At 43.9% G+C, this 20,732-nt stretch overlaps 2 protein-coding genes across 5 annotated transcripts in view; one reads left to right on the top strand and one right to left on the bottom strand.

Annotated features, from left to right (window-relative positions):
* skic3 (SKI3 subunit of superkiller complex) overlaps positions 1 to 15,737 on the top strand; it is a 31,765-nt gene extending 16,028 nt beyond the window's left edge. For all 3 annotated transcript variants that reach the window (XM_070446900.1, XM_070446901.1, XM_070446902.1), the window contains 25 exons: positions 944 to 1,046; positions 1,428 to 1,610; positions 1,791 to 1,941; positions 2,113 to 2,191; positions 2,404 to 2,465; positions 3,078 to 3,134; positions 3,353 to 3,421; positions 3,633 to 3,707; positions 3,918 to 4,059; positions 4,229 to 4,322; positions 4,432 to 4,509; positions 4,608 to 4,694; positions 4,769 to 4,806; positions 4,900 to 5,023; positions 5,163 to 5,387; positions 7,011 to 7,083; positions 7,157 to 7,210; positions 7,383 to 7,494; positions 7,643 to 7,771; positions 7,943 to 8,067; positions 11,508 to 11,672; positions 11,788 to 11,940; positions 13,191 to 13,321; positions 13,766 to 13,895; positions 14,466 to 15,737. In XM_070446900.1, coding sequence (XP_070303001.1) covers positions 944 to 1,046; positions 1,428 to 1,610; positions 1,791 to 1,941; positions 2,113 to 2,191; positions 2,404 to 2,465; positions 3,078 to 3,134; positions 3,353 to 3,421; positions 3,633 to 3,707; positions 3,918 to 4,059; positions 4,229 to 4,322; positions 4,432 to 4,509; positions 4,608 to 4,694; positions 4,769 to 4,806; positions 4,900 to 5,023; positions 5,163 to 5,387; positions 7,011 to 7,083; positions 7,157 to 7,210; positions 7,383 to 7,494; positions 7,643 to 7,771; positions 7,943 to 8,067; positions 11,508 to 11,672; positions 11,788 to 11,940; positions 13,191 to 13,321; positions 13,766 to 13,895; positions 14,466 to 14,540 — 2,714 coding nt within the window. In that variant the 3' untranslated portion in view covers positions 14,541 to 15,737. The remainder of the gene's footprint in view (positions 1 to 943; positions 1,047 to 1,427; positions 1,611 to 1,790; positions 1,942 to 2,112; positions 2,192 to 2,403; positions 2,466 to 3,077; positions 3,135 to 3,352; positions 3,422 to 3,632; positions 3,708 to 3,917; positions 4,060 to 4,228; positions 4,323 to 4,431; positions 4,510 to 4,607; positions 4,695 to 4,768; positions 4,807 to 4,899; positions 5,024 to 5,162; positions 5,388 to 7,010; positions 7,084 to 7,156; positions 7,211 to 7,382; positions 7,495 to 7,642; positions 7,772 to 7,942; positions 8,068 to 11,507; positions 11,673 to 11,787; positions 11,941 to 13,190; positions 13,322 to 13,765; positions 13,896 to 14,465) is intronic.
* Positions 15,738 to 15,870: 133 nt separating this feature from the next.
* On the bottom strand, positions 15,871 to 20,429 carry gig2p (grass carp reovirus (GCRV)-induced gene 2p). 2 transcript variants are annotated; one of them, XM_024003447.2, is made up of 2 exons: positions 20,157 to 20,429; positions 15,871 to 18,442 (listed from the first exon to the last, which is right to left on the bottom strand). In XM_024003447.2, the coding sequence occupies exon 2, from the start codon at positions 18,439 to 18,441 to the stop codon at positions 17,761 to 17,763; it is 681 nt and encodes a 226-aa protein (XP_023859215.1). In that variant the 5' UTR covers position 18,442; positions 20,157 to 20,429; the 3' UTR covers positions 15,871 to 17,760. The 2 variants fall into 2 exon arrangements, with proteins under 2 accessions (XP_023859215.1, XP_023859213.1); XM_024003445.2 differs by having other exon boundaries at positions 20,162 to 20,429.
* Positions 20,430 to 20,732: the final 303 nt, after the last annotated feature.

Genomic DNA, 20,732 nt, shown 5'->3' with positions numbered 1-20,732 from the left:
CTCAGCAAGGAAGAAGCCACTGCTCCAAAACCACCATAAAAAAAACAGACTACGGTTTGCAACTGCACATGGGAAAAAAGATCGTACTTTTTGGAGAAATGTCCTCTGGTCTGATGAAACAAAAATAGAACTGTTTGGCCATCATGACCATCGTTATGCTTGGAGGAAAAAGGGGGAGGCTTGCAAGCAGAAGAACAGCATCCCACCCGTGAAGCACGGGGGTGGCAGCATCATGTTGTGGGTGTGCTTTGCTGCAGGAGGGACTGGTGCACCTCACAAAATACATGGCATCATGAGAAAGGAAAATGATGTGGATATATTGAAGCAACATCTCAAGACATCAGTCAGGAAGTTAAAGCTTGGTCGCAAATGGGTGTTCCAAATGGACAATGACCCCAAGCATACTTCCAAAGTTGTGGCAAAATGGCTTAAGGACAACAAAGTCAAGGTATTAGAGTGGCCATCACAAAGCCCTGACCTCAACCCTATAGAAAATTTGTGGGCAGAACTGAAAAAGCGTGACTGACTCAGTTAAACCAGCTCTGTCAGGAGAATTGGGTCAAAATTCACCCAACGTATTGTGGAAGGCTACCCAAAACGTTTGACCCAAGTTCAACAATTTAAAGGCAATGCTACCAAATACTAATTGAGTGTATGTAAACTTCTGACCCACTGGGAATGTGATGAAAGAAATAAAATCTGAAATAAATTATTCTCTTTACTATTATTCTGACATTTCACATTCTTAAAATAAAGTGGTGATCCTAACTGACCTAAAACAGGGAATTTATACTGAGATTGAATGTCAGGAATTGTGAAAAACTGAGTTTAAATGTATTTGGCTAAGGTGTATGTAAAATTCCGACTTCAACTGTACCACCAGCCCAAAGCATTGCGACCATTTCCGTGTGTGTGTGTGTGTGTGTGTGCGTGCTGCCCCCAGGCCTTGGGGAGTGTCTGCTGTCCTTGGCCAGAGGCCTGATGGAGGACTATAGAGATGGAGGAGCCATAGACCTCATCCAACAGGCCATCCAGTACCTCTTCAGGTTAGACACTTCACTCAGCGTTCCCAGGAGCCCAGAGAGGCAGCTCATTTGAAAAGGATTACTGGAACTCACCATCGGCGATCAGAGAGAATTGGAATTAATTGGGTCCATAATAAAATTACACTGTGGTATCAAAGGGCACTTTGCTCATGAGAATGACTTGGGCTACCAGTATTACATTTGATAAATGCCTTGTTGCTTTCATGTAATGTGAGGACTTTAAACCTACATCGTTTCTCAAGTTGCTCATGAAACAAAAGTCAAGGGCCTCAACACATGATTTGTTTTTCACTATTAAAAATGATTTTCCACTGAAAATGTATACAAAAACACACTTGACTGTACTTAACATCCCCTTTGCCTGTGTCTGTCCACTCCCAGGGCTGTAGAGCTGCGGCCAGACCTGTCCTGTCTGTGGAAGTTACTGGGAGACGCCTGCACCTCAGTCAGCACTGTGGCCCCCAACAGGGCCCGCGTTGTGGTGCCAGGACCCCTGGCCGGGTTACAACCCCCAGACCAGGGCCACCTTCTCAACCAGGGACACACCCTCCGAGTGGGGGAGAGGTGAGGCGCCAACAGCGGCTAGTCACTAGTGTTCTGATAGAAGCCATGTGATTTGAATACACAGGACACCGCTATCTCAAGGCTAATGGATACTGGGTAGGAGGATCCCTCTCTGGTGTCATGATTTTTAGGTTTGGTCTGCACTGTAAGATGAATCAGGAATCATGTCTTTGTGTACAGATGCTATGGGCGTGCTCTGAAGCTGATGCCTGAGAGCTCCAGCCTGTGGTATGACCTGGGTCTCAACTACTACCACCAGGCCTGTCTGCCCCCCTGCCTTCAGGAGATGGAGCACAACACCCTGCTACTGCTGCTGGAGAAGGCCCTGCAGGTACAAAACTCACCTGGCTGGATGGATGGCAGGATGGGGCAGAACACTCAATTGTCTGGGGAGGAAGAGTTGAAAGAGATGTATTCAGCCCAATTCTTGGGAGTTAAACACCAACACGTTTCGTAGTTAACATACAATATCAATGTAATACACTCTTTCTCTTCTCCTCAGTGTGTGAAGAAGGCCATCATGTTGAACAGTAGTAACCATAGCTACTGGAATGCCCTGGGAGTGGTCGCCATGAGCAAAGGTAGAAAGATGTAGCCTGGGTACCAGTCTGTTTCTGCTATCATTACACTCCTTGGCACAAAACAATGTAGATGTTACTGTAATTGGCTGAACCCAAGTGTTTTACTTTTGTCTGGTTGATGGGAGCCTTCATTGGTGGTGGAGCTATGGGATGTTGCCATGTCTTTAGGTCTGTTTATAACATAAGAATGGCTGTTTACACTTCCTTTTCAGGACTTGAGAACTATGCCCTTGCCCAACACAGCTTCATTAAGTCAGTGCAAGTGGAACCCAATGTAAGTACAACACATCACACAGTATTGGGTACTCACTTTTCATTGAATCATCTCTTATGTCTTAGTCTGGGCACCAGTCTGTTTAGCTGCTATCATTCCACTCATTGCCACTCCTTGTCATGCTGAACAGACTGGCCTTTCTGCCATCTTCAAATATGAACATTCTATCATTAATGAGCTTGAGTAGAACAGAGGAATTGAGAAACGATCATCCAATCACAACGATTAGGCACATATTGCAACTCTATCACTTTTTTCCTCCACAGAACATGTTGGTATAGTTTTTTGTTTCTCCAGACCAGTCTGTCAAAAGCTGCTAGCTCTTGTCAAAATTCTCTTAAGTAAATACATCCTGCAATTCCGACCACAAAACGTCTCGGCTCTGATTTTAAGGCTCAATACAACAACTTTGTTAGAATTTTAATTATATCTTCCAGAGTCCAGATGTTGTCATGGAATTATTTGTTATGTTTAACAACCAATCAGCAACTCTGCCATAAATCGAGCTGCATATTGAACGTTGAGATTGCTGAAAGGCCAGTCTCTTTAAACATACTGGTCCCCAGTGCAGTTATGTGTGTCTTTTTAAAAATAAATGTCCTCCCAATCTAGAATGTTGTTGCTTGGACAAACCTGGGTGCTTTGTATCTGAAGAAAGCCAGTGTTGAGGTATGTGTCCTCTAGACCGTGTAAATTCCTATGTCTATGTTCTGTCTGTATTACTGTCAGGTTCATTGTATTAGGAATGTCTCATTTCTGGTAAATGAACTTGATTGTGATTCTATCTACTGATGTTTATTGAAAGCATCAACTTCCATAGTGTGTGTTATTTTATTATTCACTTCATTCCCCTGTTAGTTAACAATCCTGCTCCATTGCTTTCCCAGCTCTCCCATGAAGCCTTTAAGATCGCCCAGTCTTTGGAACCACTGTATGTCAACTGCTGGATTGGACAGGTATCTTGTGACATGCCTACAAGGCACCAGAGACCGTAACCATGCAAGCCAGTGTTGCTCAATGTTAAACAGACATGTTATACAGACATGTTATACAGACATGTTATACAGACATGTTATACAGACATGTTCTAACCTCCTATCCCTTTCTTTTTCTCCTCTTGTCGATCACTTTGCTCCCCATATCCCGTTTTCGACTTCTTTGTACCAGGCCCTTATTGCAGAGATGGTGGGCAGTTATGATACCATGGACCTGTTCAGACACACCACAGAGCTCAGTACACACGTATGCCAATTCATTCCTCCATTTAGGCTACTGTTGGTGGTCCTCAGCTGAGACCTATTGGAATGATGTTGTAGCATCTCATTGTCTGCTATTCTGTTATCCTGTCTTGTTTTATTCTCTCGCTCTTGTGCTCTCTACACTCTCTCTCCTTTCACTCTCAATCTGTTTCTCTCCCAACCCCCCCCCCCTCACACACACATACACACCTAGACGGAGGGGGTAAAGGGCTATGCTTACTGGGTTTGTGCCACTCTGCTGGATAAGAGTAACAGGGACTCTGAGCTCTATCGCTACAACATCGTCCAGATGAACGCGGTGTCTGCCGCTCAGGTGGCTTTGAGCAAGTACACAGGTGTGTGGTTGAGTCATCAATCAAGCTTTCTTACAATGGCCTTCTTATGCCATAATTGGCAAAACTTGAGATTGTTGTACCTTGTATCTTCAGTCTTTGATTGTCAAATTTAGAAATTAGCTAGCTCTAAGAGCCTAAAGGGAAATGGTTAATTTCTTTGTTTTGTCAGAGCGGATCCAGACAGACCCTGATGCCTTCGTCATGCTGGGTTTCCTCAACGAGCACCTGCAGCTGAAGAAACAGGCAGTGCTGGCTTACCAGAGGTGTGTCTGTCTGGAAATGGATTGTGTGTGTCTGTGTTAGTGCGCCTCTACTTGCTATTTAAATGCCAGGTTAAATAGAAAATGTATCTCTTCTTCCTCTTCTCCTCAGAGCTGTGGAGTTGCTGCAGGCGACGCCTTCCGTGGAGTTACTGGCCTTCTCCCTGGGAAGCTATGGCCGGGCCCTCTGGTACCACAACACTTTGTCCTCATACAGATGTTCCGAAATGATTGAAAGATCTCAAAAAACAGGTTTCGTAGTGTAAGTGTGGTGTTTCTACCCCTCAGCAACACAGGCCAATGGGAGGAGGCGGTGCACGTTTACTCTTCCACATCTCTAGAGGTGCTCCACGACTTGGCTGGCCTGGCGCTGGCCTTTATGCTGTCTCTTATACACATCTAGATGTGTATAAGAGACAGCTCCACGACTTGGCTGGCCTGGCGCTGGCCTACTGCAGAGCAGGACTCATCCCAGAGAGCATCAGTGGTGAGTGGCTCACTGCTCATTCAGTGTCGGGGGGGGGGGGGGGGGTGTATTTTTATATGTTTGGATGCCTTTCAACATTGCCCTGTCTCTTAGCCTATGAGAAGGCTCTGATGGTGGCCTCTACTGAGAAAGAGAAGGCCTACATTCTGACTTCTCTGGCTCTGCTGCAGCACAGACTGGGGAACATGGACTCTGCTAAAACACTGCTCTTCAAATGGTCAGTTCCTCCTGACGCACCACTGCTTCAACACTTCTCCCTTCACACACTGAATGAAGACCTAAATGACTAAACCTACGGTGTGTGTGTGTCTCTCTGTGTGTTTCTGTCTCTTTGCGTCTGTGTGTGGTGTCCGTAGCTCCATGCTGAAGGAACCTGTGCCAGAGTCTCTGCTGTGCCTGTGTGCTCTGGGGCTGGTCCATGGGGACAGCACCCTGGCCAGCGCGGCCCTCACTGAGCTGCTGAAGCAGGGCAGGGCCACTGGGGCTGCCGTGGAGCAACGCTGCCTGCTCACCTGCACCCTGCTGGCCCTGCAGGGCAACTACAGCGCTGTGCAGCGAGAGGCCTCCAGGGCCGTCCACAGGTACACCTCAACACCACTGGGTGTAGTCAATAGTCCAAAGGAAAACATTTTGCAACGAAAACTAGTTTCTTATTGGACCAAATACTAGGTAGGTCCAGGTAGTTACCTCCACGTTTCAGCCCGCTTGGATCCATTTGGTTCCTAGTGTATGCAACCCAAGTCTCAATATTGACCCCTAATCCCGGCCTGTACTACAGACCTATTCCATCCCCCTTCCCTTGAGTAGCATCAAGGTCCCTTTTCTTATACAGGACCAGTCAAGTTTGGACACACCTACTCATTCAAGGGTTTTTCTTTATTTTGACTATTTTCTACATTGAAATAACACATATGGAATCACGTAGTAACCATAAAAGTGTGAAACAAATCAAAATATATTTGAGATTCTTCAAAGTAGCCACCCTTTGCCTTGATGACAGCTTTGTGCACTCTTGGCATTCTCTCAACCAACTTCACCTGGAATGCTTTTCCAACAGTCTTGAAGCAGTTCCCACATATGCTGATCGCTTGTTGGCTGCTTTTCCTTAACTCTAAGGTCCAACTCATCCCAAACCATCTCAATTGGGTTGAGGTCGGGTGATTGTGGAGGCCAGGTCATCTGATGCAGCACTCCATCACTCTCCTTCTTAATCAAATAGCCCTTACACAGCCTGAAGGTGTGTTTTGGGTCATTGTCCTGTTAAAAAACAAATGATAGTCCCACTAAGTGCAAACCAGATGGGATGGCGTATTACTGCAGAATGCTGTGGTAGCCATGCTGGTTAAGTGTGCCTTGAATTCTAAATAAATCACAGACACTGTCACCAGCAAAGTACCATCACATCACCTCCTCCTCCATGCTTCACGGTGGGCACCACACATGCGGAGATCATCCGTTCACCTACTCTGCGTCTCACAAAGACACGGATGTTGGAACCAAAAATCTCAAATTTGGACTCATTAGACCAAAGGACAGATTTCCACCGGTCTAATGCCCATTGCTCGTGTTTCTTGGCCCTAGCAAGTCTCTTCTTATTATTGGTGTCCTTTAGTAGTGGTTTCTTTGCAGAAATGTCAAGTTCTGATTCACGCAGTCTCCTCTGAACAGTTGATGTTGAGATGTCTGTTACTTGAACTCTGTAACAGACACATGCTTGCCAAATAGGGCTATCTTCTGTATACCACCCCTAACTTGTCACAACACAACTGATTGGGTCAAACGCATTAAGAAGGAAAGAAATTCCACAAATTAACTTTGAACAAGGCACACCTGTTAATTGAAATGCATTCCAGGTGACTAACTCATGAAGCTGGTTGAGAGAATGCCAAGAGTGTGCAAAGCTGTCATGAAGGCAAAGGGTGGCTACTTTGAAGAATCTCAAATATAAAATATATTTTGATTTGTTTCACACTTTTATGGTTACTACGTGATTCCATATGTGTTATTTCATCGTTTTGATGTCTTCACTATTATTCTGCAATGTAGAAAATAGTAAAAATAAAGAAAAACCCTTGAATGAGTAGGTGTCTCCAAAATTTTGACTGGTCCTGTAGTTTAGGATTAAAGAAAGCGCTAGAATCTCTTCCATGTGAGTAGGGATGTAGATACAGATAGTAACACGCTTTCTTGTTGTGTTGGTGCAGTAACCCTGGCAACCCTTCCTTGTGGGCCCTGCTTTCCAGACTGGTGCCACAGTATTACCCCAGGAAGGCCAAGGTATGTCATCTATCTATCTCTATCTTTATCTGTCACTTTCACTCTATCACTCAGCTTGTGTTGTGTGTTCCAGGGAGGTGCAGTGGCAGGCCACGTGGCGTGTCTCTCCAGCATGACCCAAGGAAAGGTACGTGTGCACCCCTGTCCCCACGCCTCACCCCTACCCTTCGTCTCTACTTGACACCCCCCACATTTCACTAGTGATCTTCTAGGGAAGGTTTGGTCCCCTCCCTCTCACTGTGTCTATTTTGTCCCTGTGTGTGGGTGTGCTGCCTGCCACTACCTGTGTGTGGCTGCAGAGGGCACTGCTGTACAGTGGAGTGAACCAGCTGGCATGTGGCAGGCACTCTGGAGAAGATCGCAGCAGGAACGCTCTGAAGACCATGCAGAGGGCTGTGCTGCTCTGCCCCGGTAAGGCCATGATGATCACACACACACACACACACAGCCTTTTCCAACATTAACATCTACACACAAAGCCTCAATCCCTTTAAGACTGTATGGACACTGTGTATGGATTCCCTGATGTAACATGTTCCTCTCCCCGTCTGTCTGTCAGATGACCCGGCGGTGTGGGCGGGGCTAATGGCTGCTTGTCACACAGAGAACACAGCCTGCTCCCTCTCTGGCTCCACCCCTGGCAGACGAGGCTTGGAGCAGGTGCTCATGGCTGTGGTGTCAGAGAAAGGTAGGTCAGCACTGGTCTGAGGTGTGTGTGTGACTATGTGTACATGTGTAGCAAAGACATGTAGCATTATTTAAGTTTTGGATCGAAAGAAAGTATTTAAATGTGAGACTTTTTTTCCCTCGCTCCGTGTGTTTACCTTTTTCTTTAACCTTTTTCTCTGTGTGTGTGCAGTGCGGAATGTGGAGGAGGTGGACCAGCCTCTGGCCCAGGCTCTGGAGGGTTGGGTGCTGCAGCAGGCTGTGACAGGACTGACAAGTGGAGGCCAGCTAGAGCAGGCTGAGGCCCTCTGCTCTCAGGTACACACACCGTCAAAACCCTCACATACACACACACACACACACACACACACACACACACACACACACATGTGTTAAATACTGTTGAAGTAATATGTCTACAGGTTCTTCTGCCTCACCTAAAGCCCATTTTTGTGGGAAGCTGCTATAGACCACCAAGTGCTAACAGTCAGTTTCTGGATAATATGTGTGAAATGCTTGATAATGTATGTGATATCAACAGAGAAGTATATTTTCTGGGTGATTTTAAATATTGACTGGCACTCAAGCTACCCACTCAAGAAAAAACTGAAAACTGTAACCAGTGCCTACAACCTGGTTCAGGTTGTCAGTCAACCTACCAGGGTATTTACAAACAAATATAATAGCCATATCTAGGAAAACTACTGTTCCAAAGGCTGGGTCCAATATAATGTATAAGAGGTCATACAATAAGTTTTGTAGTGATTCATATGTTGTTGATGTAAAGAATATTTGCTGGTCTGTGGTGTGTAATGAGGAGCAACCAGACTCTGCACTTGACACATGATGAAACACATTATGAAATTGCTTATTCCAGTTACTAATAAGCATGCACCCATTTAAGAAAATGACTGTAAAAACTGTTGAATCACCTTGGATTGATGAGGAAGTGAAAAAGTATATGGTTGAGAGGGAGGAGGCAAAAGGTATGGCAATTAAGTCTGGCAGCCCAACTGATTGGCAAACGTTCTGCAAATTAGGAAAACATGTGACTAAACTAAATAAAAATAAACTATACTCTGAAACAAAGATGAATGATAGTAAAAATCTTTGGAGCACCTTAAATGAAATGTTGGGGGAAAAGCCAACTTTGCTCCATCATTCATTGAATCAGATGGCTCATTCATCACAAAGCCCACTGATATCGCCAACTACTTTAATGACTTTTTCAATGGCAAGATTAGCAAACTTAGGGATGACATGCCAGCAACAAACGCTGACACTACACATCCAAGTATATCAGACCAACTTATGAAAGACAAGAATTGTACTTTTTAATTCCGTAAAGTCAATGTGGAAGAGGTGAAAACATGATTGTTGTCTATCAACAATGACAAGCCACTGGGGTCTGACAATCTGGATGGAAAATTACTGAGGATAATAGCAGACGATATTGCCACTCCTATTTGCCACATCATCAATTTAATCCTACTAGAGAGCGTGTGCCCTCAGGCCTGGAGGGAAGCTAAAGTCATTCCGCTACCCAAGAATTGTAGAGCCCCCTTTTCTGGCTCAAATAGCTGACCAATCTGCCTGTTACCAACCCTTAGTAAACTTCTGGAAAAAATGGTGTTTGACCAGATACAATGCTATTTCACAGTAAACCAATTGACAAGACTTTCAGCATGCCTATAGAGAAGGACATTCAACAAGCACAGCACTTACACAAATGACTGATGATTGGCTGATAGAAATTGATGATCAAATGATTGTGGGGGCTGTCTTGTTAGACTTCAGTGTGGCTTTTGACATTATCGATCATAGTCTGTTGTTGAAAAAACGTATGTATTATGGCTATATTGTGGATAAAGAGTTACTTCTCTTACAGAACACAGAGGGTGTTCTTTAATGGAAGCCTCTCAGACATAATCCAGGTAGAATCAGGAATTCCCCAGGGTAGCGTTGAGTAAAGCCAGTGTGTCTATGTATGCAGATGACTCAACTCCAGCCACTTTAAAAATGGGAATTGATGGAAATTATGTAAAAATGTACCACTAGCCACTTTAAACAATGCCACTTAATATAATGTTTACATACCCTACATTACCCATCTCATATGTATATACTGTACTCTATATCATCTACTGCATCTTGCCATCTTTATGTAATACATGTACCACTAGCCACTTTAAACTATGCCACTTTATGTTTACATACCCTACAGTACTCATCTCATATGTATATACCGTACTCTATACCATCTACTGCATCTTGTCTATGCCGTTCTGTACCACCACTCATTCATATATCTTTATGTACATATTCTTTATCCCTTTACACTTGTGTGTGTATAAGGTAGTAGTTGTGGAATTGTTAGGTTAGATTACTTGTTGGTTATTACTGCATTGTCGGAACTAGAAGCACAAGCATTTCGCTACACTCGCATTAACATCTGCTAACCATGTGTATGTGACTAATAAAATTTGATTTGATTTGATTTATACACGTCAGCTACTACAGCGACTGCAACACTCAACAAAGAGCTGCAGTTAGTTTCAGAGTGGGTGGCAAGGATTAAGTTAGCCCTAAATATTTCTAAAACTAAAAGCATTGTATTTGGGACAAATCATTAACTTAATCCTAAACCTCAACTAAATCTTGCAATGAATAATGTGGAAATTGAGCAAGTTGAGATGACTAAACTGCTTGGAGTAACCCTGGATTGTAAACTGTCATGGTCAAAACATATTGATACAACAGTAGCTAAGATGGGGAGAAGTCTGTCCATAATAAAGTGTTACTCTGCCTTCTTAACAAGGCAGGTCCTACAGGCCCTGGTTTTGTCACACCTGGACTACTGTTCAGTCATGTGGTCAGGTGCCACAAATAAGGACTTAGGAAAATTGCAATTGGCTCAGAACAAGGCAGCACATCTCGCCCTTGGATGTACACAGAGAGCTAATATTAATAATATACATGTCAATCTCTCCTGGTGGAAAGTGGAGGAAAGATTGACTTCATCACTACTTGTATTTATGAGAGATATTAACATGTTGAATGCACCGAGCTGTCTGAACTACTGGCACACAGCTCGGACATCCATGCATACCCCAGAAACATGCCACAAGAGGTCTCTTCACAGTCCCCAAGTCCAGAACAGACTATGGGTAGTGCACAGTACCACATAGAGCCATGACTACATGGAACTCTATTCCACATCAAGTAACTGATGCAAGCAGTAAAATTAGATTTWAAAAAAAGATTAAAAAAACACCTTATGGAACAGCAGTACTGTGAAGCAACACAAACATAGGCGCACACACACACGATAACATATGCACTATACACACATGGAGTTAGTACTGTAGATATGTAGTAGTAGGGGCCTGAGAGCACACAGAGTGTTGTTAAATCTGTGAATGTATTGTAATGTTTTTTTAAATTGTATAAACTGCCTTCATTTTGCTGGACCCCAGGAAGAGTAGCTGTTGCCTTGGCAGGAACTAATGGGGATCAATAACAAATACAAATACACCCTGTACATGCAGCAGTCATACGTCCCCTATACGCTTGGCACTTCCAAACCACATCCGTCATACATCTCTCTGAGCTTTTGAGTCTAATTTGAAAGTGAAGGAGTTTTCATGTTTGATCTCCTGAAGGAGTTCCTCATCTCCTGCAAGTCGTTTGGAAATGCTCTTCATGGTCGACAATTCTGAAGTGTCATCCTCTAACCCCGTCTCTCCTCCCTCTCCCAGGTCCTGAGTGTGTCTCCTGAGCACCCCGCTGTAGTCCTGCTGTTGAGGCAGGTGCAGTGTGAACACCTCCTCCTGTCCAGTGCCGGTACTGCCCTGCCAGCTTCCGTCCTGGAGCAGCTCAGCAGTGCCGTCTTAGCCAATCACACCTCAGTGGCCGCCTGGCACGTGAGTCACACACACTGCTGACTGGAGGGGTTGAAGATATTGGCCTGGATGTCTGTAAAGTATTGTATGTTTTTGCGTTCTTCTTCCTTCCCTTGTCTCTCCCCTCCTCTCTCAGTGGCTGGCGGAGGTGTATCGTACCCAGGGTCTGCTGGTACAGGCAGTAATGGCCTACAGACAAAGCCTGCAGCTGGCCTCCCAGCTTGACCTTCACAGTGGGAAAATGGCATGTCTTCTGCGCCTAGCCCTGCTGGCCCTCAGCCCCTGCATGGTGAGTCTCCCTCTGGGACTAGCCCTACTGGGCATGGTGAGTCTCCGTCTGGGACTAGCCCTACTGGGCATGGTGAGTCTCCCTCTGGGACTAGCCCTACTGGGCATGGCGAGTCTCCCTCTGGGACTAGCCCTACTGGGCATGGCGAGTCTCCCTCTGGGACTAGCCCTACTTGGGCCATGCGAGTCTCCCTCTGGGACTACGCCTACTGGCATGGCGGGTCTTCCTCTGGGACTAGCCCTACTGGGCATGGCGAGTCCCCTCTGGGACTAGCCCTACTGGGCATGGCGAGTCTCCCTCTGGGACTAGCCCTACTGGGCATGGCGAGTCTCCCTCTGGGACTAGCCCTACTGGGCATGGCGAGTCTCCCTCTGGGACTAGCCCTACTGGCCTACTGAGCAGTACAATTATTTACACATCCATGACAAGTCAAGAATGCGGAGTTTGTTTGTATTCTAGTAAATTACACAAGTGATCCTTGACATGTGAACCCTTTTTCCTAAAAATGTCTGAAATGTGGTTAAACCAAGGTAGCCGGTGTATTGAATCAGTTGCTAACACAAAACACACTCGCACAGGGGCCCATCCCCCCAAATACAGAGACCAACAACAGAACACAAACAGACGGCAGGTTAGTGAGGAATGACACACACACAATGATGGAACAACTGATCAAAGCCAAGTGGAAATGCAAACAGCACCAAGGGTATTCATTGTCCCTTTCAACAGCCCCAGTGTATGTACAGCTCTAAAAGGGGAGGTTTGGGTTATGCATCAGGCCTGTGAACATAGCAGTGAGAAGTAGGGGTGCTGATGGTGCTGCAGCACCCCCTGAAAATATATATATTTTTAAAGGAAACAAATCTCCCACTAAAGTAGTTCAATGGGCCTTTACTAGGCCTGTATTAGTGGACCAATGTAGCAGTCTAGCGTAGGGAAGAAAAAAATAAACCAAACATCTTCCCGCGGCTGTGACTTTTTAAGAGGCACAGTGAACCTTGGTGAGAGAGGGGTATGAACGGTTCTCTTCCTGTGGGGTGGTAATTATCTGTCTCAGTACCTGCTGAGCCCAAATTAGATTGCAGACAAAGCCTTCCAGATTAGACAATTCCTTGATTAAACAGTGGAACATTGCATTGTCTTTTTCGTCAATGTAGTTACTGCTATAAAGCTTCAAGGGACATTCACCTTCTGCTCACCTATATGGAGGTATGAAATGTGTTTTTTTCTTTTTTTCTTGTGTGTTTCAGGCGAAAGTCCCTGGTGATGAATGGAAGGAGCTGGTTCTGGAGGCGACCACCGAGGCTCTGAAGCTGGGCCCCTCCCCTGTAGCCCTCCTTGTCCAGGCCCTACTACACTTCGCCACCAAGATGGCCGCCAGGTGGGAACCCCTGCTACACTCATCAGAGTGGCTGGCGATGTCCCAATTATCTCCTTCCTCCCAAAGTGTGGACTTATTCACTTCTTTACCAGTAGCTTCCATTCAAGTTAGGAATCAGGAATATGGTGAAAACTCCCACTAGCCAATGTCTCCACCAAGCCAATGCTTTTGGATTTATGGGAAGTAGTGAATGAGTGTACACTTCAGGATAAAGGAGATATTATTGGGATGTACCCATAATCTCCATTTCATATTCTCGCCCCTCGAACCATGACAGCAAATCTTCAATGAATGTGTTCAACAGTACAGTTGATATTCCCTGACAGCTTATTCTTGTGATACAACTTCATAACACATTCACAATAGTAAAAGCCCGTGCACATCTGCTGCAAACAACTCTCCTGTCGTCTGAGTCGGATTGCTCTGATTGTTGTTGTGGTCCAGGGAGACGAGGCGTCTGTTGGAGAGGCTGGTGTACTTCCCCTCCCAAGGTTACCCAGAGACGGTGGCGTGTGTGGCTCGCTGGTACCTCCTACGCCACCTGCATGCCAAAGACGACCTGGAGCTGATGGACGTGAGTACAGAAGGAACCAATTACAGCTAAAAGATTTCCAAGAAGTATACATGTGTGATTGGTTTAAAAAGACTAACGTAACAGTATTTCTGGTTAAAATGAGATCCCATATTTAATACAGGAGAAGGTAGWATATTTACTGTGTATTGATTGCTTGGTCTGTCGAAGCAGGGAGCACAGTTGAGGTCAGGTGTACTGTTTCAATAAGGAGCAGGCCAGCCAGGTGGGATGCACTGAGGTTGCAACAGTTAGCTAGAGACTGCCAATCAGGTAACAGAAGATCATTAGCCTAATGTCTCAGAGGATGAAGAGATGAGGTGGGTCAGGTAGTCAAAACACTAGTCTCTGAAGATTGTATCTTGAAACTTTTTGAACAGCGCGGCAGTGGTCATATCATGCATAGGGTGTGTTCGTATGCATGAGATGACCACTCTGTCCTGCTACGCTGTTCAAAGGGTATGCTGCATTTAGGTAGAAGGTAGTGGTACGCAGTGAATACATCCCTTAAAACATGTACCTGTCACAATGTTTAGTGTTCCTATTCAGCAGTTTTACTTTGTATGTCTTTAGACCCTGGTGGATGACGCCAAAGCCAGTGGAGACGGCAGACTGCTGGAGTTCCACACACGGCTCACCTCTTGCTGACTGCCCACCTCAGACTGACTACCAGGGGACAGCACATCTCCATCCACAGCCAGCTTCTCACTCTGCAAACAATGCATGACCTGAAGTCAACAATGTATCTCCTACATCTCCTTCACTGCTTGACTCTTGTGCTGTCTCTGTCTTTCACAATCATGTCAAACGTTTACAGTACTTATGGTATTTGTATGCAATAGATTAGTTTAGGCAATCAGTTCTTACTATGGGATATTGAGATTTGGGAATAACACCAACGGGAGGCGCTGAGGGTCAAAACACTAGCCTCTGAAAATGGTATCTTAACTTTTTGAGCAGCGCGGCAGGATGTAGAGGAGTGGTCATATCATGCATAAGTTATGTTGTCGCCTATGTATGATCATATGCATGAGATGACCACTCCTCTATATCCTGCCATGATGTTCAAAGGGTATTCTTTATGTAGGTAGAAGGGAAGCAAGGTAGTGGTAAGCAGTGAACACATTCCTGTCACAATGTTTTACTTCCAGGGTTTAACAGTTTAACTTCAAATCCTTAGAGGTGCATTCTGTAGCTTTAAATTCATTTCTCCAGTGGCAACTCACAGTACCAGGAACACATTCAGACAAAAAACAAATGGGTACATTTGGATGCACCAAAACCTACACCTTCAGATTCAGCACTTTTGACCATTCCAAAACATATGTATGGTCTCCCTACAGCTTCTGGTGAATGCTCACTAGTTAACCCATATTTAACTGATCAGTTACTAAATGCCTTGACTGACACTTGTGATATTGACAGACAAACAAGATAGTGTGTCAATTCTGTAGTTGGCTAATTAAGAATGTAAGCTTTGTCATCTTGTTATTGCACTATGCTGTTTATCATGTAGGAAAGTGCCTTCAGAGCATGAGCTATATTAACATATCTGSTTTTGGGTGTCGCCTTAAGACAGAAAAGATGTATCACTTAATAACATTTTTAATTTGCGCTCAAAGCCAACCCACTGGTGCGGAAGGCCACCCTTGATGTATATGCTCTAAGCCTGCCCATGAGTCAGGACTGAAGAGTAAAGAYGGTTGAAATCACATCACACGCCACTGGGTCTCAAACTCCTTAGATTCCAGTGTAGTTTGMACCGTGCATACTGAGGAAATTGAGTTTAAAACAAGGCGCTTTCTCCGAAACGCATCAACAATAAATATAATTGAAGGAAATTAAGCTGCCGTCCTGAACCTGCTTTTACTATTTTTTTGCTTCTTTATTTCATGTGAATGCTGTGTGCATTGCAACACAGCCAAATTATATCATGTAACCATTGCCATAGCTATATGTAAGAAAACGACAAACCCTATGAGGATTAAGTATTTTTACTTTGGAGCTCATGTATTTCATATGAAATGGATCAAATCAAACTTTATTTGCCACATGCGCCGAATACAACAAGTGTAGACTTTACCGTGAAATGCTTACTTACAAGCTCTTAACCAACAGTGCAGTTCAAGAAGAAGACAATATTACATAGTGAAAATATACATAGTGATACTGCAGTAATAAAAGGCCAATATACAGTACCAGTCAAGTTTGGACACACCTACTCATTGAAAGGTTTTTCTTTATTTGTACTATTTTCTACATTGTAGAATAATAGTGAAGACATCAGAACTATGAAATAACATATATGGAATCATGTAGTAACCAAAAAATTGTTATATATTTTACATTCTTCAAAGTAGCCACCCTTTGCCTTGATGACAGCTTTGTGCACTCTTGGCATTCTCTCAACCAGCTTCACCTGGAATGCTTTTCAAACAGTCTTGAAGGAGTTCCCACATATGCTGAGCACTTGTTGGCTGCGTTTCCTTCACTCTGTGGTCCAACTCATTCCAAACCATCTCAATTGGGTTGAGGTCGGGTGATTTGTGGAGGCCAGGTCATCTGATGCCATCACTCTCCTTGGTCAAATAGCCCTTACACAGCCTGGAGGTGTGTTTGGGGTTCATTGTCCTGTTGAAAATCAAATTCTAGTCCCACTAAGCGCAAACTATATGGGATGGATGGTGTATCGCTGCAGAATGCTGTGGTAGCCACGCTGGTTAAGTGTGCCTTGAATTCTAAATAAATCACTGACAGTGTCACCAGCAAAGCACCTCCATGTTTCACAGTGGGAACCACACATGCAGAGATCATCCGTTCACCTACTCTGCATCTCACAAAGACATGTCGGTTGGAACTAAAAATCTCAAATTTGGACTCATCAGACCAAAGGACAGATTTCCACCTGTCTCATGTCCATTGCTCGTGTTTCTTGGCCCAAGCAAGTCTCTTCTTATTATTGGTGTCCTTAAGTAGTGGTTTCTTTGCAGAAACTCAACCATGAAGGCCTGATTCACGCAGTCTCTGCACAGTTGATGTTGAGATGTCTGTTACTTGAACTCTGTGAAGCATTTATTTGGGCTGCAATTTCTGAGGCTGGTAACTCGAATGAACTTATCCTCAGTGGCAGAGGTATCTCTGGGTCTTCCTTTCCTGTGGCGGTCCTCATGAGAGCCAGTTTCATCATAGCGCTTGATGGATTTTGCGACTGCACTTGAAGAAACTTTGAATGTTCTTGACATTTTCCAGATTGACTGACCATCAAGTCTTGAAGTAATATAGACTTATAGGGGCTATGTTCTGTATACAGGGGTGGTACACAACTGATTGGCTGAAATGCATGAAGGAAAGCAATTCCACAAATTAATTTTTAACAAGGCACACCTGTTAATTGAAATGCATTTCAAACTCATCAAGCTGGTAGAGAGTATGCCAAGAATGTACAAAGCTGTCATCAAGGCAAAGGGTGGCTACTTTGAAGAATCTCGTAAAATTGATTTTGATTTAACACTCTTCACTATTATTCTGCAATGTAGAAAATAATAAAAAATAAAGAAAAACCCTGGAATGAGTAGGTGTGTCCAAACTTTTGACTGGTACTGTACAAGAACATGCTATGTATCTTCGTTGATCCCCTCTGGCACATCATTGTGCACCAAAATAGCACACCATAATCAGCCACATGCAACATAAGCCTACATGTGGAGATAAAAGGTTTGTTCAGGAGATACATTCTGGCCACATGATGTACAGCATATATTTTACAGGAGAAAAAAATATTAGGTCCCTGAGACACGTGTATGCAATAACACACCACCGAAGACTATTAGACCATGACACATCACTGCCCTATGAAAAATTCCCCCCGTCAGGCACTGGCAGAGCAGGTGTGTTTGGTCATGAGGGTGCAGATGTTCTGTCCGCAGCCCCAGCACGGGTGCAGCGTATGTGTGTGATCTGGTGTGGTTTTCCTCCTGCACAGGGTACACACACCCCCAGCCACCGCAACCTGCATGTCTCCACCCCTTCCAGTCCCAGGCCGCTTCTGTGAAACCAACTGCATTAGCTCAGCCATGATGGTGGGGTTGGGCGCCTTGGCGATGCTAGTGACCACGACACGCTGGGGGTCAAACACACAGTCCTCCTCCATGCCGCTGGGCACGGATTGCATGCCACAGTTGGGGGGAACCCACGCGGTGTCGTACCCTGCTGCGTTCCAGCTCTTCTGCATAGGGTGGTTGTCTTTGTCGATGCGTTTCACGCGGCCAGTGTTAACACGCAGCTGCAGCACCACGCGGTCGGAGGGGGGGGCTTTTAGCGGGTAGCGCGCTGCCTTTTGCTGGTTGCGGCTCACGTACACACCGGGGCCCAACATGCCATCAGGGGACTGGCGGAAGCCATTGGTGATGATGAGCCGAGCAGTCTGGACATTGGTGCCATGGTACATAGTGTAAGCATCCCCCTTTTGAGGCTCCTGCTCCGCCCCCAGTTCCAACACCAGGGAGTTGTCATCGTACACCACGTCCCAGCCAAAAAACGTCACCGACATCCTAGAATTAAATTAATTGGATAGTCAAAAAAATATATTCTACAGGGTGTATATGGGAGCCAAATAGTACTTCAAATGAATGAAACGGTTTAAAAGGATTTGAGTTGGCTGCTAAGTGTAGGCCTACTTCCTGGCATTGGTGTAAAGTGCTTTAAAGTGGCAATATGTAACTTTTTGGGCGACCCGACCAAATTCACATAGAAACGTGAGTTATAGATCTATCATTCTACTTGAAAGCAAGTTTGTTCTATGTGCGTTATTTCAATGCTTCCCATTCTTAAGTTTTGTTTTTGCATCTTTTACTTTCGGTTTAGGACACAAGCTTCAAACCGCTGAAAATATAATATTTTTGGTTTTGAAAAATATATTTCACAGCGGTTTAGATGGTACAATGATTCTCTACACTATACTAGCTTATTTTGTCACAAACTGAAATTAGGAGAACTATTACAGCAACCAGGAAATTGCGGAGTGATTTCTGCATAGTGCAACTTTAAGTAAAAATACTTTTAAGTACTACTTAAGTAGTTGTTTGGGGTATTTTTATGTAACTATTTACATTTTTGACAATATTTATTTTTACTCCACTACATTCCTAAAGAAAATAATGTTATTTTTACTCCATACATTTTTCCTGACACCCAAAAGTACTCGTTACACTTCAAATGATTCCTTACCAGGCTGGGAAAATGGTCCAATTTACGCACTTATCAAGACAATGTCCTAGTCATCTCTACTGCCTCTGATCTGTCACTCACTAAACACAAATGTTTTGTTTGTAAATTATGACTGAGTGTTGGAGTGTGCCCCTGGCTACCCATACATTTTTAAAACAAGAAAACCGTGCCGTCTGGTTTGTTTATTGTAAGGAATGCGAAATTATTTCTATGTTTACTTTTGATAATTAGATATATTTGAGCAATTACTTTTACTTTTGATACTTAAGTATATTTAAAACCAAATACTTTTAGACGTTTAATCAAGTAGTATTTCACTGGGTGACTTTCACTTTTACTTGAGTCCTTTTCTATTAGTGTCAATATGTAACTTTTTGAGCAACCGACCAAATKCACATACACATGTGAGTCATAGATCTATAATGTTACTTGAAAACAAGTCTAAAGTGGTCGCTCTGTTATTTCTATGCTTTCCGTTCTTAAGTTTCGTTTTTGGGTCTTTGTCTTTCGGTTTTGTACACCGGCTTCAAACAGCTGAAACAGCAATATTTTTGGTTATGGAAAATATATTTCACAGCGGTTTGGATGGTACAATGATTATCTACACTATACTAGCTTATTTTGTCACATAAACTGAAATTAGCCAAACTAGAGTTTTAGCAACCAGGAAATGGCGGAGCTAATTCCGCATAGTGCAACTGTAAGGTATCTTTACTATTACTCAAGTATGACAATTGGGTATTTTTTCCAACACTGCATCCTGATCTCATCATCCCTGTCTATCCCTACAGTGGACCCTAACAGATATAGCCTACTGTAGCCTACATTTAAATTACGCTAGAATGTCATATTTATAAAGTCATATTTCATTTATGTCTTATACATTATACACAGCTGCTAAACATGAAACTGTATGGACCACAGACAATGGCATAACCATAACAGACAGAAATAAAATAAATATTAGTTTAGGTTCAGCCAAGTCCTATCAAAAAGGTTTCCAAATTAGTATTACATGTATATTAGTGTTTTTCTTACCTTACCTGTACAGCAATGCGTCGGCCATGTGAATCGTTCGGTCTGAGCAATCCTTTCGCTTTCTGTATAACAAAATTGAAAGTAGCCTAAGCTAATGAAATTACACTACGTTCTAAAAACAGCGAAAACGGGAACGTGCCACAATAATAGAGCTAGACGGCGTACAGACCACAGAATTGGGCCTATATCTTAGAACTCGTAATGCATGCGATTCTCATAGAGAATTCCTCTAGAATTAATTATTGCAACAGTTGCAAATTCAACTCGGCAACTAACAACTTGGAGGACACTTTTGGGCTGCGTATCAATAGTGGAACTATTTCCTCCCCTCCTCACCTTAATATAAGGTTATATCAAATAGTGAATAAGGTGCTGGAGTATAATATAGCAAATTCAGGGGTAGCCCTGACCGGGACTCAAACCCGGTCCAGCGACTGTCATGCCAACACCTTAACCATTTATACCAAGAGGTCCAAGCCTCTTGATAAGGTTGTTACATGTTGGGTTAAAGTTGCTACATTACCATTACCCCCTTCCTTTGGGAGAGCGTGTCTCCATGCTTCTCTATACCAAGTC

This window comes from Salvelinus sp. IW2-2015, linkage group LG15 (assembly GCF_002910315.2).
Source record: "Salvelinus sp. IW2-2015 linkage group LG15, ASM291031v2, whole genome shotgun sequence".
In the NCBI taxonomy this organism is placed as follows: domain Eukaryota; kingdom Metazoa; phylum Chordata; class Actinopteri; order Salmoniformes; family Salmonidae; genus Salvelinus; species Salvelinus sp. IW2-2015.
This window is presented reverse-complemented; position numbering and strand designations above follow the sequence as displayed.

Coding starts and splice junctions, on each gene's coding strand:
- gig2p (XM_024003445.2), bottom strand. CDS start 20,184: ATGGCCGACGCATTGCTGTACAG. Junction 18,443..20,161: donor GCCGACGCATTGCTGTACAG/GTAAGGTAAGAA, acceptor ATTTAATTCTAG/GATGTCGGTGACGTTTTTTG.